We start from the raw sequence: 18376 nt of genomic DNA, 5'->3' as shown, positions 1-18376 counted from the left end.
CTTAAATTGGACACTTGGAAACTGAATCTATTTGAGATCAGTAGCAGCTGAATTTGCTACCTCTTCAATCAGTTTTGGCAGAATTGGCGTGTAAACTCCAGATGAAATCATGAAGTTGGGAAATCTGGTTGAGCGGACAGGGAGGAATGCCCTTGCCCTCTCTCTGCTTGAAAAGGGCAGGGAGTCACAATCTCCGGCGACCAGTAAAAACAGGGCCAACCAATGCTGACACATACAGTGCTATATGTCCCAATCTCATGATAAACTTTGCTCAATACAAAAAACAGTAGTGAGGGCTGAAAAAGGTCGGGGTCTTTTTGTTCCATTTTGTTTACTTTTCCTAAAAGCAACATTATGCATCGAAAGTGTTTGCATGTTGATATGGTTGGGTTTCATAGCATATGGCCGAACACATCTGTCTGGTCTCTAAATTTTAGTAAGTATGTTTGTAATGTCACGTAAACAACATATTTTTGTAGGGGAACTCAAGTCAAAGTCTTCTTAATAGCCCCCTATTACACTATTGAGCACGGCATATTAATTTGTATTGTGTTTGTGGAATATGAATTGAGAAGCAAAATCCACCCATTTTTAGCCATCTCGGGGGGGCGGCCATTTTGCCACTTGGTGTTAACTGAACATAGCATTAAAGTCTCTCAGGGCTCAGATAACGGCCGATCAGGTCTGAGCTTGTGAATGTCCAACAACAAAACTCAGAAAACAGGTGATGTCAAATTTATCCCGGAAAGTATTAAAATATCCGTTTCACGGACAATTATGATACATGATACCGAGATAAGTCATTTCAAAACAATTAGCATCAATACTGTGATCGTACAACTTAAATTAAAAGTGTATGAAACCTTTCTGATCGATGACATAAAAAATGACTGGAAAAAAAAAAAGAATTTAACTGCAAAAACACCAACTCATTCACATAAAACACATCTGGGCAGTTTTCTCCCTTAGTCCTGGGAGCATAATACAGATCACAGTGGATAAGTTAGCACTTCTATTTCAACTTTATTTTACTCTAGACATGAATAGCATTGCTGGACTATATGAAAGAGGAGAGATTCATAGCATGTTTACTTTTATGCACTGGTTCATAGACAACCGCTTGTTCGGCTCCTTCATTATCAGACCACACATCTAAGTTCCATGAAGCACATTGGCCCATTCAAAACGGTCCTGTCCCGCCTCATGTCGCTGATGTTTTCCTGCTGCGACAGACATTGTGATTTCTTCCAGTACTTACAGGAATTTCATAAGAACCAATCACGAACTAATGAAAAGCATCTCTACTGGTTTTGAAGCCTCTCAAGCCTTTGCTTTTATGAATTGCAAACCCATTCTGAAGACAATGCACACTGAAGTGTTTTTTATTGTTTGTTTGTTGAGAACTTGATGCCAAAGCTAATGATGTTAAAAGCAGTACGGAATCTTCAATGACTTGTGTTAAGAGCCAATATTGTAACCCAGGAATGTCTTTTGTGTTTCATTGCCACGCTTTCTTTTTGCCCCTGATTATAAACTGAAACGAGAGAAGAATTACATTGAGTCAGTATGCCTTCAAACTACACTTTTTATTTCCCATCACACAACAGATGTTTAATTTCGACAAGTTGTTTTCTCCCGGTAACCCACCCATATACGCAATGAGACGACCTCATTCATTCGGGGATCTGCATGCGTAAACACTGCGGCCCCAATATTAAATTAACCCCACACATCTCTCCAAACTAAATAGTGAGTGAAATCAACTAACTATTAACAAAGAGGTTTTTTTTCACGTTTGTTTTTCTCTCAGAAAAAAAGCAAAAGGACCTGGAAGTTGAACAAAGTACCCCTAAGGCTCTGCTTTTGTGTTTTTCAAGCATTTTTATTGCGTACTTACTAGGGATGGGATGAGATCTCGTAGTACGACTCTCCCGAGATTAACGTGCTCTGAGATTTCTTTTCCCTGCAAAACATAAGATCTATATATTTTCGTTGCTGTTTTCTCTTGTCTTTGCAGTGAAATCACGAGAATGCGCTGCCTGTTAATATTCTGCACATCTTGTTTATGCTCTGAAAATGCATCGATAAATGTGATATGAAGGCCAGCCAACCAAAATAAAACATCCATCCATCCATTTTCTCGAGCCGCTTATCAGCAAAAGGGTCACAGGCTTGGTGGTGCTTATCCAACTGATTTTCGGGCAGTATGTGGGGGACGCCCTCAACTGTTTGCCAGCCAAGTGCAGGGCACCAAAAGAGACATTATCATACCAAATAATATATGGACACGAACTCGAAAGTTTGTTGTTCTGCAATGCATTGAATCAACAAGTCAGAGCGCTTAGAAAAAATGACGAGTACAAATACATTTTACTTTAAGGTGTCTTTTGTCAGTTTTCAGCCTTATCTCTGCTAGCAAGCAGTGCTCAATATTGGCTGGCACGAACAGTGAGCTTACTTCAAAAGCACTTTAACTGTTTAACTGTTTCAGTGCCAAGCACTATCGGAAAAGGAAATCTTTAGAGGGCAAGTATGTTTAGCATTTTCCCTCATCTTTCAAGTCCAACAGAATATTGTGAGCTATATCTATGTAAATATGGGCATTATCATTTGAAAAAGATTGATTTCCATTCCTTACTTAGACTTGCATGTAGGTAATATCTGTGTTGTATGTGTGGAAACACAGCCAGCCACAGTCACAGTTATTGCTACAGAACTCAACTGACATATTAGGTAAGCGTTAGTCAAGGGTGTCAATTACAATCCATAAAAAACATGTTTGAGGAGAATTGTATTATTTATCATTGTTATTAGTATTTTAAAAGACAAGAGTTCTCACCCATGGCACTGAAAGTTAACAAGCAAAACTGATTACACACTTAAATGCTGACAGTCCGACAAAGTTATCGTTCTTTTATGATCAGTTTTAACATTATATAAGGCTAACTCAAATGTGTATTCTATGCTTCTGACGTCACTCTGTCTCATTGACCAAAATTTATGGAGTTTTCAAAAATCTCACTTTGTTTAAATTTTACAAAAATGTTGGTAACACCTAATTACAAGAAATGTTCATTGATAATTACTTGAAAAGTTGTTATTTGGTTTTATGTCTTTATATTTGTTTCTCACCAAGCAAAATCCAAGCATATCCACCTCTAAGGCTCATGGTTCGAATCTTGTTTGAACACTTACATGGTCTCTCTGCCGGGATAGACGGAAGAGCTCACCCGTGACCCTAATGAGAACAGGAGAACCTCATTATCAATTAAATGAATGGAAGGATAACTGCGAGTGTTTCTCTCTGTTGGATAAGAAGCAAAACAGCTTTGCTTTGAAGTGAAGTCAGTGGTCAAGGGCGCCATTGAAGAAGTATGATAAACATGTTGACTTCATACTGAGCACAGTTGTGATCTTTCCCCACGATTCAATGTTTTCACGCTTGTATTTGTAGACATGCCAAAAGCAATGAAAGCTTTTCGAGATGTTACTGTGCCTTTGTAGTGTGTTTTCTTGCAAATCGACCTAGTTCAGTTCATCCTTGTGCGGTATATGTTTACCATCTTAGGTGTTGGTGTTGGAGGATGTCGTATTTTTTATTTTATTTTTTTTTTGGGGGGGGGGGGGGGTTGAGAAACAGATACACATTTGGTATTACATCATAAATGCTTTCAAACTATTTTATCAGTGATATCAGTTCGGTGGTGTACTCCCACTGACTTAAATTTGATAACGTATCCTCCAAATTGTATGTTTCTACTGGGATTGCTGCTCTATCTTCTTATGGAGAGTAAAAATATGTTAGTGATATGACCATTCTGATAAGGAGTGTTCTGAAACATCTTGTTGAGCTGGCTGGACCTATTTCTGGTGTAACAGAAAGTCTTTGAGATTTCTAAATTGTAGTAGTGTACAACGGCACTGGAAAATGAATTTCCCACTGTTTGTTTTGTTTGAGCACTGTGAAATTAAATGTAAAATTATAACAGCTTTTGCTATTGCTTTATTCATAGAGTTATGCAATTACATTCAGCTCTTTATATTATGCTGTCTTACAAAAGGCTTAATTCCTGAATGCCTGGCTGTCGTATCTGATTTGTTGATTCAGATCTTGGGTTTATATTAGTGTATCAGTTAGAGATGCTGACTTAATAAATCTCCCGTTGTAGTCAGGGCCAGGCTATTAAATCCTTCTTGTTTGCTCAAGATCAAGAGAGGGGCATGGTGGGTTTGGAAGTTTGACTCGCACTCTGCCAACCTGCTTTAGGCTACTAAATGTCATGATTCTGGACATAGTTCACTTTTCTACAGCTTAAAAAATCTGGGCTCTATTTGTGAAGGCATATTTTCGTAAGTAAACTAATGCTGCACAAACGCACAGGAGAGAACCCGTTTTTGAAGTTGAAACAATTATAAAACCAAGGCTTTGGCTGCCATGTGTCCCAGAACCAGTTTTTTGTTAAGTAGCTCATTGTCGTTCTCCATTTGGACCGCATTAATGCTCGCGTTTGCCAATTTTTCTTTTCATCATCCATCCTTTATAAATACTGTATCTTTGTGTTTGAGCCAAGGCTTTCCTAAACCTTAAGGCATTTGAAAACTGATCAAAATCATTGTTGAGTTTCCTTTCTATTTTACTTTTTTTTTTTTAAGTAAACAAGGTGTCCTGCACACACACCTGAATGTGCAATGAGCAGCATTTTTTTTTTATTTCAGAAACCTTGACTTTTCTTTCAGCGTTTATTTGGTTTAATTTTCACAAAAAGTCTCACTTTTTTTCCCAAGCATTTTATACCAGATAATGAGTGAAAAACTGATGAGCCAATCAATTTCTGATCAAAATGAGCAATTCAAGCACAGGCACCAAATCATCAAAATTCTGCATTTGGTTCATGTGTTCACTGAGAAATAAATAAAAGGTTGTATTCTCATATTTGTTGAGCGCAGTTTAAAAGCCTTATCAAGCTATTTCTCCCCACTCCTGGCTTCATTTCCTCTCAAAGTGTTCCATCTGATCCAGTGCTCCAGGAATGTCCACATGCATAAATTGTGCTGTCATTAAGATGTTTCCTTTCCTTAAGTATTTCACGTGTGGGGTTTACCCCCCCTAAAAAATTAGATCTCCAATACTTCCTGAACAGATGATGCCTGGGAAAAGTGAAAGAAAAGTATAATGTGTGCTATTGTCCCCTATGAAAAAATGGCAGTTAAACCCCAAGGAGTAAAACCCACCCACCAGCATGACAGAGCTCAGGGATCTTGTTAAAATGCTCCTTGTTGGCTCCCTGAGCTTTTGTATATGCCTTGTTTAAAGTACAGTTGATAGTCACGTTGTAGCACTCAGCATCCGTTTCCAAGGTCGTGACCTTCTGTTGCCACTTTGTTGTGGTTCGCTTTAAGTGCATCGCAGGTTGTCTTTGTTAGTGAAACAACATTGAATGTATTAAATGACTGCCTTTGATGCCTTTCTTTGCTTAGTGGCTGCTGTTAATGCATCCAGTGAGAGGTGACTTCACATTATAAATGCCTTCCACCCACTGTTTTCCACAAGAAAATGAAAGGTCGAATGGAAGTCTTTTTGGCATTTTGTAAAGTATTGTCTTTATGTTTTGATTAAGGTGAGAGTTTGAGTGTTTTCTCCCTTGGCCACAAAAGAACAGAGGCCTGCTATTTGCTGTATGGTTCTGGTAAACAATAGTGGGTAGCACAACCAGGGGGTGAACTTGTTGTATGCATTGATGTAGTCAAGATACAGAAGTTAACCCCCATACAGATGTCTCGCAAGCAAGTAGCTGAACTGTATTGCTCCGTCACAAAGATTTAGTAATATGACTTCCTATGATTTTACTGGGAATTCTCTGCAGTCACCGGAGAATCTGAAAAACCTGTGCCAAGCACTGATTCACAATAAGCATTATCTCAACATTCTATGTCCGGTTGCATGCGTGAAAGTGACTTTTACACCGGCTATGCTTGAGAAATAGTCTTGAAAGGGATTATGATTGTTACAGAATGTAATGATTAGAGGTGTAATGATTTATAGCTTAAACGACAAGATTAAATGAATTACTAACTAATTGGTTACAAAATCACACCATAGTCAGTTTATATAATATTTTATATAATAAATTAATGAATTAGAGACCTAATTTTGCCTAAACGCTCAAAACGTTTGTCTCTCCTTTCAGATTTCTTTAGTCCTACTGTATATGAAAGCTGATTTATTATATTTGTGTTGAATCGAAACGAAAATTGAAATGATTGCAAACATTTTTTTTTACTTTGGAAAATGATCAACATTTATTAATGCCACACTCTAAAACCTCTAGGTTCTAAGTAACCCAATTATGGATTTAAAAACAACAACAAAAAAGGTGTGGGTCAATGTGGCCCAACTGTTTTGTTCAAAACAAGACAAGACAATCTCAACATAAGGTTTGGTCAAATTTACCCATAATTGGGGTATTTTTGACTCACCTGGTTTTAAAGTATACAGACCCAACCAGCAACCGGTTTAGATAAAAAATGTTTTTAAATAAAAAAAAAGAAAAAAAATCTTTTTTTGAACAGATTGAAATGAAATTGTTGTTGATGTTGTTTTTTTTATCTGACTCACTGATTTATTGATAACATAATAACATATTATTCAAGTACTAAAATGGCTGTTAGCTATAGCCCTTTCTGACTGTAAATACATTTGAAAAAGTTATCTCATAGTTTTTTTAAAACAATTAAATGACCAACTAAATTTGTTCTAAACGTGTTCACTATTACTTTGGGCTGTTGTCATTTCCATTTTAAAGATCGCTGCCATTTGACACATCACTTATTGTATAGTACCATTAAGCTATGAAAATACTTAATGTTTTATTTTTCCTAACATGCGCTTTATTATATGGTGATTGTCTGCCCTCTTGGTTAAATCATTTAGCCAATGTGTCAGGTTCACCTGTTAGACATTTGTGAGACACTACACACAAAGGAGAAAAGGCTTTTTTTTTTTCTCATGCATGAGGAACAGAGAAGGACTGCACAAGCACAATTTTATTTCGCTCTGAAACAGCCTCTCCGCACCCTCTCTTTTTATTCGTTCAAGTGTATACTCTCATTATCAGGTTTGATCATGTAGAGATTTGACTTTAATTCGAATTCCGGGCGCTTCTAAATTGACCCCGGCTGCCGCCAGACTTCAAAGGATGGAAAGGGGTAACTGTTCAGTTACTGTATAATGTTAAATATAAGATTTAAGTAAATATGTGTAGTGCAGTAGTTCCACATCCGTGGCAAGAACATTTACAGTTGCCTCGTCTGTCTGGCATGCAGGAAACCGTCACAGTGCGTCTCTCCGTAATAACCCCCCCCCAAAATATTTGCGATGCACCGAGGGCACAATAGGCGAGGTGCGAAGTAGCGAGGGATCACTGCATCTTCTTCTGAGACCACATGGATCTCCCGATTTTCTTATTCGGCGATCTCTCAACCTGTATTGCAACCCACTTTTGATTCATCTGGAAACACTTAAGCGCATGTGTGCTATTCAGATGTAAACCGTATGTTGTCATATTGCACTAGCAAGCCAACACTGTAAACGGGTGGCATTTGGATGATGTGACATTTGCTTCCGCTTATTAGCCTTATTCTAGCCAAGCTGTTCTGAGTTACACTGACAGAAATTGGGGTCGCACAGATGCGCGCTGATATGATTGGCACCTGGGAGACTCATGGTTTCACACTTTGGGGATTATCCTCCATTTTCCAGGACGCTATGCCCAGAGACTGTGAGAAGCATGACATCATGATTGGCCAATGGATGTTGTGGGTTGCATGTGTGTGTCATCGCACATTCACAATCACCATCGACTCCCAGGTCCACAGAAAGATTACACTGGGATGTGGAAACTGTGTTTCAGTGCAGCTATTATATAATGTAATAGAAAGTAATGGTTGGAAAGGGGGATTTCAGCTGGGAGTAGGCATGTAGCTGCAGTGCGTGTTTGCATTTGAAATTTATTGCCTTCTGTCAGTGAATAAATTGGTGTAACGTTTAAGTCTACAGACTTTCGAGCCATACGTTGTTAATACCTGCTCCCCTTGTCTGTGAGCAATCATAAAGGTGTCTAACCAAGTCCAGAAATCTTGGGGAAATCCAGCTGTCAGCTTTATTTTTTCTAAGTGATTTATATTCAATCACGGGTTTGTAGATGGGCTAATTGTCCATGCTTTGAATCAAACTGCAGTTCAAACAACTGTATTTTCTCTTTGTTTTTCTCCCCCCTAGCCCAAGATTGTGTTCCCCATTATCCCATATTCCATTTGTAAGCACATCTAAATTTAGATCAAGAAATTGCTCAGAGGGCACTCTTTTGTGGTGGTGGTGGCGAGAAGATTGAGTATTTGCTGTAATTGTAAATGCATGTGTATGGCCTGAGCTCATGAAGAAAGACTCTGAACTAAAACGAGTATTTGACCTTTTTTTTTTGTTGTTGTTCTGGCTCGTGCTGTGCATTTAAATGTCCCTTCCATCAAGGAGTCTTCATCAAGCGAACATTTGGACTTTCCAAACACCTTTTTCTTCCACTGAAGTGTTACCTGCTGAACACAACATTCTTGGAAATCAGATCATATTCCTTCCCCCGCTCATTTTGGAGGAAAATCTTACTTTTCTCCAGAAAATACAAGTGCACACAATCAGCCGTGGAAAAAAAAAGGATCTGGCAGGGCCTATCCTGTGCAAGCCTGGCCTAAAAGAACAGAACAGGCAGGCGTGCCGCGGCGTTTTATATGGCTCTTGTTCTTAGCCTTTGATGACACTGTTTAGTTTAGGAAATATCTAATAAGTCAAGCATTCTGTCTAATCTGCTGCCAGTGGGTTTACTATTTGCTCTGAGGTCTTGAAACACTATCTTTGCCATGGCAATAATATACATTTAAAATTCCCATGAAGTGGGTGGAAGGGAGTGATGTAGAGTGCAAGGGGGCAGCTGAGCGCACATGCCGTAATAGCAACCATGTGCATGTTGATCAGATGAGATGCTCTACACCTTGTATTCTTTGGAAGCGCTCTTTTTCAGAATAATGTAAAACTAGCAATGCGTAATTGAATGTAAACATATGTCCTATTTGTCCCGAAACATGATTGTCCAAAAACCATCAGAAATTATGTAGGCTTTTATCAATCATTAAGATGCAGCCGCGACCTGAATCATTGCTGTGAGTTTAGGTGAGTTTACCCTACCTCCAAAATTGTTGTCACTACTATTTGTATTATATGTTATGTTGTACTATTTGTACAACATAAGGGGTATGTTTATTTTTTTGTTTTGTTTTTTGCTTCAATACCTCATTGAGCTTTTGCACAACTCCAAATGTAAGTAGTATAAAAACTATTACTTGTTGGTCATTTTTGTTCTGTCGGAGCAGTGCTTTGTAGATTAAAATCCATTTGTTCATTATTGTTTGAACCCCTTTTGTCTAGTCTAAACGTATCTTCTGGGAATGACAGTGGTTTAAGCTGTCTACATCTGGAACCAAGCATACATTTTGGGCTGCTTTATGCTTGATACCACAGCCACTGCAAAAAACAATTGGATTTTACTAGGGTGAAGCCCTTCTTTAAAGATATCTTCAATATTTCAAAATTGCTAAATTATGTTCAAAACCACACAAAAGGTCCCACATCATGCCTTTAATGTTTTGTGGCTATACAATGCTCCTTTTCGTCGGTCAATTGGCCCATGGTTTCAATCAAGTCAGCTATTTGGTTTATGTCTTGTTGTAAAGGATCAGAACACAATAACTCTGCAAAGAAGAAAATGCTCTCATGTTCATTTAATACTCCTTGTTGTCCCTTTTCATTGATGCTTGTGTTTCTGGTTTGGTCAAGACCATTTTGTTTTTGAATGTTTTCTACAGTTTGTTTATGTGGATCACTGTCATTTACTGCCTATACAATTTGTGTAGTTAGTGTAGTCGTCTACAGAGGTTGAAGTAACCAAAAACATTTCTCACATTTACACATCAATCATCAGTTGCATGTACAAGAGAAAACTTGGGCAGCACAAGCAGTGTGTAGTAACTTGAGAAACCTTTGTTTTCCTTGTGCCTCCATGCAGATGCGTAAACATGAGCAGAAGCAGAGCAGTCGAGGCTCCATGACAGGCATCGACGCTTCTTCTCGTCACAGTGGGAACGGGCAGGACAGCGGCTTCGGCAGCGATAGCGCCCGCATCCGAATTGTCCAGATTGAGCAGCAGAGCGGGACCAGTCACCACTGCATAGCCAGGCCCTCTCAGAAGTCCACCATTACCAAAAACCTCAACTTTATTCCATTCGACATCTTCCTTACTGCTAGTAGACTGTCTGTCATGGCCTATGACTGTTGTAATTCCCCAGAGGCCCCCACTACATTAGACAGCACGCAGACTAGGAAAGAGCCCATTGAAAAGGTAAACAAAACAAGTGTGACTTGGAAGCTGCCACTGGAGTCAGTGGACTCATAACCGGCCTGAATGTGTGCGCATGAGAGAAACTTTGTGCCTGTCTTAAACGCAAGTAAACACTGGTGATGTAATCAAATCATTTGAGACTTGTTACCAATCAAATCAGCACATCCAGAGGATATCAACCTATGAAATAATATATTTTGTGCGCCTCCACTTGTCTTTTTATGGCACTCTGATTAATGCTTTGTTTGTGGAATAACAATTTCGTAAAATCAACATGTTTAGCCATCTGTGGGGGTGCTCATTTTGCCATTTGCTGTTTAACAACAGCAACATCACCGTTGCTCAGGTAACGACAAATTTCTTTCTTAACTAATCACAACTCAGCAGGTGAAAGTCACATTTCCAAACAAGTGAGCCATGGTTGGCCATCGTCTGAGCCCAGAGCAACTACAATGTAATTTTCAGTAGACAGCGAGAGGCAAAACGGTCACCCCTTTGAGATGGATTTTGCTGCTTAATTAATATTCCGCAAATATAGTTAACTCATTCCATGTTAGCAATTTTCAGAGCCTCCTTTACCCTAATATTTGAAAAACAAAATTATGCATTTGTTAAATGGGTAAAATGTTGAATGTGCAGTCAAAATGTGTCAAGCCTAGTCATTTAAGTACTGTGTTTTCTTTGACACCTTCCTCAGGTGGGAAAGAGTGCCCTCAATCAGCCGGAAATTCTGCCCGAGGCTCCTCCAGCATCACTCTCGGAATCCCCAGACCCTACTACCCTGGTTACTCTGTCAGACCTGACTGCTGAAGACATTGTCAACAGCAATGTCTCCCAGCCTGTGTCCCCTATGCTGAGGGGAAATTTGCTTTCCCTGAACTCCCTGTCAACCCCAAGCCGCTCGTCGGCACGCCAAGCGCTGGGGGTGACCATTGTCAGGCAACCCGGAAGAAGAGGGGCTGCTGACCAGGTGCTGGATCCGTTGCTCTACCTGCAGGTGATGCAACCTTCTGCTCTTCTAAGCTGCCACCACCGCAAACAGAAAATGGAGTTCTCTGTTTTTGACGTGGCCTTAAAAGGAGTGGCATCCGACTATAAGTGCCAAGGTATGAGAGGCGAACAATGGTTGCAGTGACTTTTCATAAAAGATAATCATTTGTTGTTCTTTCTCCTATCATTTCTATTCTTTCCATGTATTCTGTTCAGACCAAGGGAAGACTTTGCCAGAGCCTCTGGATTACAATGTGTGCTGGCTCCAGACAGCAGCAGGTGAGGTGGACAATGAGACTGGCATCCCTCCGCCTCTGCTGTGCTTTCAGATTCAAGATTTCCTCAATGGACCCGGTAGGATGAATTCACTTCTCACACAGACTTTAGTTTACATCTAAAATTTAAGATACAGATGATTGTTCCACATCATTTTAAATCATTTGTATAACATGCAACGTGAAACATTTTTGGGGTTTCAATTTGTGTGTGGGTCCTGTGGATTTGCTTTTCACATGGCTTGGTCATCTATTTTTGGACTGATATTATATCCATATGAGTACCTTGAAGCTAAATATTTGACCCATGGGTTTGTCTTACATTGTATCCAAATTGATCTACAATAAACAACTGGGCGAGTGGGCTCTTGAGAAGATGAGTAAGTGGAACTTCCTCATCCCTTTGAGGATTTCATGAATCCATGAACAGTGTGCGTAGGCGCAGGAAATCCTTCACAGTTTAGCCCCCTAATCCCAGTAGGCCGGCTGGACTGTAGTTGTTATTGATGATGATTCCAGGAAGAATTTTGCCCCCTCAGCCACACACATCCTTTCCTGCTGTCCACGGAAAGCCCTCGGCGTATCTGTCCACTAAGGATTGTTGGGCGCAGCACAATGCTGCTCTGTACACAACGCAGCAAGTACAATGCACAGCCACACACACGTTTCCATCAGCCCTTCTGCGTCTGTTTAAGGAAACAGAAAAAAAATTCAACCCTTGCATATGGTGCATTTTAAAATCAATCACCAGTTTATCTGTTGCAGTCTCTTATGTACTTTTATTTATTTACTATATTAGGGCTGCCACTGCTGAATCGAATTCCATCAAACAATTGCGTAATCGATCAAGCTATGCTGCAAAACACTAGGATTATTGCGTCATCTGTTGATCTCACAAATCAAACAACAATATAACCTAACCTTCAAGATGAAATGAAAAGTTGTTTGTCAAGAGATTCCAAACCTGTGAATGAATTAATTAATTAATCATCCTGTTATAACAGTGGTGGCTACATGATTTGTTTTGTTTGTTTGTCCTTTGTAGGTTTTTTTTTTGTTTTTTTTTTGTTTTTGTTTTTTTTTTGGGGGGGGGGTAATTTTCCCAATCATTTCTAGTGAAAAGAAGGCCATATCCAAATTGCTTGTGCACTTTATCCATGGACAAAAATATATATAATTATCAAAATATTAAAATATGAAAGTAACACCTCATATATTCAACAAGGGGTAAATTGATTTGACTCAAATAATTACAGGGGAATCTATTCCATTTTTGATTGACAAAGCCACCCAATCGTCGTCCATTACATATGCATTGCATTCTGTATAATGACGGTTGCCTGGCGATTATTCCAATTGACAGCTGGTTGAGAGGCATATCACTTCAGGCAGATGCTCAACCACAAGTAGAAACAGACAGCCATTTAAGACAACATTTGAGGTGGAAATCATACAGTGACTACCAGTGCTAAGATTTTGTCCTACCCAAATGCAAACTCCAACCAATTTTGGCCGTGTCATGTGTTGTAACCTCATATAAGAATGAGAAACAACATTTGGACATGCATGCCAATAAGATTTTATGAATTATATTACTGTGTTGTGAGGCCATCACAAACAGAAGGCTACATTATTTTGAGCTTTTTCTTTTGAATATGTAAGAAGACTAGTTGCAATTCTATCCATCATAGCTGCACTCCTAATTACCAATTTGTCAGTGTCTCACACACACACACGACATAGACGGGATCCAGGCTCAGTGTGAGGTTGCCCCTTGTCACCCCCACACAGCCCGGGTCAAGGTATGTTGGAAACATCTGAAATTGACCACACATGCTACTGGTTTCCCTTCACCCACGACACCCTTCACAAACACGTTTGCACATACCTTACCCCAACTTATCAGAGATGAATAAAAAACACTTTTCAGAACAGTATGTGTCTCAGCATTAATGTTCAGAAAGTACCTAAACACAGCCAGACATGTAATGTACGCTAATATACGGTACTAGAAATTTTACACACATAGACAAATGTCTTGGCACACTTCGGTTGAAGAAAGAATAAGAAGTGCAATACATTTCCCTTTCTTCGTCTAGATTACTTTTTATTTTTGTAAAATACATTACGTACAACAGTGGTGTCTTTCAAAATGCACTTTTTTAAAAATGCAAAGAAAAGGTACAAAAATGATCTCTTGACCCATTGAGGGGTTTGATCCAGACCCCAGGCTTTATTCCGCTTGACAATCCAACCTACCCTCTCAAGTACACATGGTAAGGAAAGTCGTGCTTGATGTTCAACGGGATGGTGTTTGTCTGAGCAGTCATCAGTCACTATTACCATAACAAATGTGTATGCATAAAGAATTAAGATAGTTACTTTCCCAACTTTGAGCTACACCAGCAATTATTAAAAAGTTTGTCAGGCTCTTTTTTTCACCCCATCTTGGATGCTATCTTTTGTTCCTTGTGTCATCTTTCCTAAACGGTTCCAGTCTGCTGGCAGCTCAGTCGGCAATTCCAAAGATGAAAATGCTACCACTTGGAAACGAGAGATCAGCCTTCTGTCCAATGAGAGGCAGGAGGTGATAGATTAGCTAGAACAAATTGGAAGCATTACTCTCCTATGTCCCTGGTTCCTGTCAAAGTATGACTTCTAAGAAATGTTTCAGTCAGTTACTGTATACAAGCGTGTGCACCTCAGAACCATCTAGAAGCATTCTAATTTGATTCAGATGGCACCTGAGGCATGTGTCACTTGCCTTATACAGTATGTATGGGGCTATTTGGGACTTTTGAATCCTGCAGATACCCCTCAAGCATTTTTGCTCACCCAAACACGGGCCGGCCCAAACATTGTCTTCATGTACAGGCAGGGTGTAATCAAACACATAGCCACCTGTGTCTGACACAGCTGCTACGCTGTCAAAAGTCAAGCAGAAAATGTCAACCCGAGACTCATAGGAGTGCAGAGATGAAAACAAACGTTGTGGTTATTGCACACACACGCAGCAGGTTCAAAGGGGCAACAAAGTCACGCTTGACCTTGCCAAAAATGCAAGGTAACCCTGCCTAATAAGCAAATTTTGTCCAAGCACCACTGCCGTCGTGCAGAAATGTAGATGTGTATGCACCTTTGTCAGACCATGTACCCACAGTTTCTGTCGTGTTAATCAAAGCTGACATTAGAGAAGGCCTGTGTATGATTCCCCCCAGCCTGTTCGTATTAGGACTGCTCTTTAAAAATTTGGGAATGACTGAAAAGTAATTTTTGATCTGCAGAACTGATGCCCACTCCTCTGTTAGGCCTTCCACTTATAGCATTTACTGTAATTTCTGGACTATTGTGCGCACCTGAATATGCCACAGCCACTGCATTTAAAAAAAACTAGTTTATATACAGGAGTATACATAGTAGTATCATATACATATGAAGTAGTAAAAACTTACCGAAGATAAACAAGACTAGCCTTAGCATTTATTTTTGTTTTATAAAAAATGAACAGTTTGCCATTTTTAAGATCATGTTTTGAGATCTATCTTGTGAGATCTAAATATTGCATGGACAGTGCAGAGTTTTTTTAGTGTCAAAAGTTGATTTCCATTGGTAAAGCTTTGTTCAGACATCTGCCAGAAGTGGGCAACATCACTGAAATTCAGCATATTGGTTTAAATGTGTCATGTCCTCCAGTATGCTGCAAGGTCTGAAGGGGTTAAGATGAAGACCTCTCCCTTATCCTGCATGCCAAGAAGATAAAAAAATAAATAAAACACCATTGCCATCGAACTCTTTTCAAAAGGGCGGCTTGTTGAGTCAACTCTGCGAGCAGCTAATCATTCTGCTCCATTTGCACACCCCCTTTGTTAGATTAAGCAACAACAAAAAAAGTGTTCATTTCAGTTTATAGACAATATTAGTGCTCTTTGAAACTGACTTTTTTTACACCACAGTAAATTGTCAACCCATTGAAAGACCAGCATGGTGGGATCGTAAGGCTCGGAATAGAAGATGAGGTAGCAAGTCAGTAAGGTTGAGTGGCAAGCCATGTAAAACTTCAAACATGCCCTCCTGTGTTGCAGCCGGTGGAATTATTTTTTTTTTAATGCAATGATTCAGAGGGTTTGTACGTCATTGTTATTTTCAAGAATGAAATCCAATGTCATCCATCACACATGCCCGAGCAGGTCTGAATCCGTATGCCTGCCCCTCAATCCTAGTCACCAAAATCGCATCACGCTACCTGGCCAGTGCTTGGACGTGGCTCCACTTGTTGTAAAATTTTGTCTACTTTCAGCCACCAAATTGTCAGGTGTGCTAGGCGCATGTTGAAGGAAGCAGAATCAGTACGTCAGAATGCCCAGTATGGTGCAGACAGATCCCCAAACCTGCATTTTGATGCTTGCTCAAGCAAAGTAATCAGGATACGCCGGTTTTTACAAAATGAGACACTTGATGTTGACAGTCATGCTGAGAACACAGGGCCAGGCTTGGCCCTGACTGATTACAACCAGGGTGGGGTTGATTAGGCTGGGGCCTATTGGAAAAGTAAAAGATCTGGTTGAAAAAAAAAAAAAGAAGCAAGAAGATGAGTTCCATGAAGCAGAGAGGGTGAAAAACGAACAGCTGCATTCAGTACATGCTTTTTATTCCAGCTCCGGAAAATGTTCTGGTGTAAGTCAGGTGGAAATGATAAGCTACATTGCACAGCAAATTGCACCTATCTGCCCTCCAGTTCCATCCTTCCTTTTTACCATCCGCCTCATCTCCACTGGATTAAACAAAAGAATCCAGGTTGCAGTGTGTGGGTCCATGTGTGTGCGTGCGCACGTTGCCTCTCCTGGCAGCACTCCGGCTCATGTCATCTCGTTTTTGTACCTGGGAACAAGACATACGGAAGGCCTAAACCTCCTTAAAAGCACTAGTGCCTTGAGGATACCATGAAAAGCAGCTGGACTTGTTTTGAGTTGCTTCCCTCTCCCATCATCATGACCAAGTGGAAAAATGGGATAATGGAAGTGGTGTAACACGGCATGGAGTTAATTCATGTGTCTCTGTAAATTCCAGTCAAGTGTTTGAAGACTGCTCTGCACAAAGGCACATGCAAAGGACGTCTTGAATTTATGTGTCTTTCATGAGGAAAATATTCCCTTTCATGCTCTTCCACATTCATTTATGTTATGTATATGTTTGATTATATGAACAGGAGAGTTAGACTGAGGCCATCTGTTCTTTAACACATTTTTGCAAGCGAAGCTGAACGATCAGAGAGAAGGACTTGAAGTTTGATTTATGAGACGTGATAAAATGCAGTGTCCCGTGGGTTTGGTAGCAGCACATTTTGCTCTGTGGAGCATTGATGAAGCCTGTCCCTTTTTTATGGAACCAAATGGAATTTGATCAGTTATGGTGGGTTTTCAAATTACTAACAGGGACTGTGCCCAACTCTCCTATTTATTTAGGTTTTTTCTTGGGTTAACATTAACATTAAGAAGCTTTGTTTTAGCATGTGCACACACTAAATAGCCCATCGCTAAATTGCCTGTTATAAAACGAATAGACTAGAAAATTACAATTTCCCATCCACTGATGCAAAACCGCAGAAGTAGAACACCCACAAAGCCCCGAGACTTGTGTGTGTGCGCATGTGTGTGTGTGAGCAAGATGATGATTCCAATGTCACTGCCTACCTGAAAGTATTGTTCCCTTTAGCTCCGTGAATATCTTCTTCGAAACGTGCCACTTCACAAATCTTACACTGTCAAACACATGGGAGATTGCCTACTTGTTTTAATTAACAACAGTGCACTTGCAGTACACTGTTGATGGCACAGTGTGTTGTCATCAAATTATACCCCTCTAATTCCATCTCTGTTCTTCCCTCAACAGCTGAACTGAGTTTGCAGTTCTGTCGCCCCTTGAAAATCAACCCAACACTGGTCAAACTGGAACAGACCAAAGCCTACCTGGAGAAAATGTTGCCAACCCACACGTGGAAGAGCTCCACCCCTCATTCATCCCCTGCAAAGATGCCAAGCAGGGCCTGTTCCCCACTTCATCAGAGTCCAGGCCTAAGTAAAGCAAGCAGCATTGATGCCTTGGCTTGGTCCTTCCACAAGGTCTCCCTGCACACCACACAGATTGTGGTTGTCCTGGAAACGGAGGCCCATCCAATGAGGCCCAGCGTGACTGTTTCTGTGTCATCACTGACGGGAAATCTCAATTTGAAGATGGGCCCGAGCATCGAGGGTGAGTAAAACAAATATATGTCATTCATTCATTCAAATCGTCTCACAAAAAAAAGAGGATTATCATAATATTTCGAGGACAAGTCGATCTTGAGGATAAGTCGACCCACCCTCTCTCCTTTTACTGCTATTTGTGTGAATTTTACAAAAACCAGAGTACACGGTAAGTTGATCCCTGGCTTTTGTGGTTACATATACCATGGCTGTCCAATTAAAACACAACGTCCCTGCCTTACGGTTTTTTTTTCACGTTACGACGTGAACTGTGATGTTTTTTCATCCCGCTTTACGACATCAACAACTGTTGGCTGTGTTTATGTTCCTTTGCCTCCATCTTCAGGCGTTATTAGGTCACTGCTCTTATTTTCTGGTCGCATCAAACTGCCTATACTGCAACGCGTCACGAAGATGCTGGTCT

General features: G+C 40.1%; 1 protein-coding gene across 1 annotated transcript in view; it reads left to right on the top strand.

Annotated features, from left to right (window-relative positions):
* vps13b (vacuolar protein sorting 13 homolog B) overlaps positions 1 to 18376 on the top strand; it is a 298582-nt gene that overhangs the window by 199659 nt on the left and 80547 nt on the right. The window contains exons 35-38 of the mRNA XM_088410037.1: positions 10113 to 10445; positions 11143 to 11551; positions 11652 to 11789; positions 17600 to 17959. Of these exons, the coding sequence (XP_088266163.1) occupies positions 10113 to 10445; positions 11143 to 11551; positions 11652 to 11789; positions 17600 to 17959 (1240 nt within the window). The remainder of the gene's footprint in view (positions 1 to 10112; positions 10446 to 11142; positions 11552 to 11651; positions 11790 to 17599; positions 17960 to 18376) is intronic.

This window comes from Hippichthys cyanospilos, chromosome 3 (assembly GCF_059441005.1).
Source record: "Hippichthys cyanospilos isolate Australia breed blue-spotted pipefish chromosome 3, RoL_Hcya_1.0, whole genome shotgun sequence".
In the NCBI taxonomy this organism is placed as follows: Eukaryota; Metazoa; Chordata; class Actinopteri; order Syngnathiformes; family Syngnathidae; genus Hippichthys; species Hippichthys cyanospilos.
The sequence above is the reverse complement of the archived record's forward strand: the minus strand, read 5'-3'. Positions and strand labels throughout refer to the sequence as shown.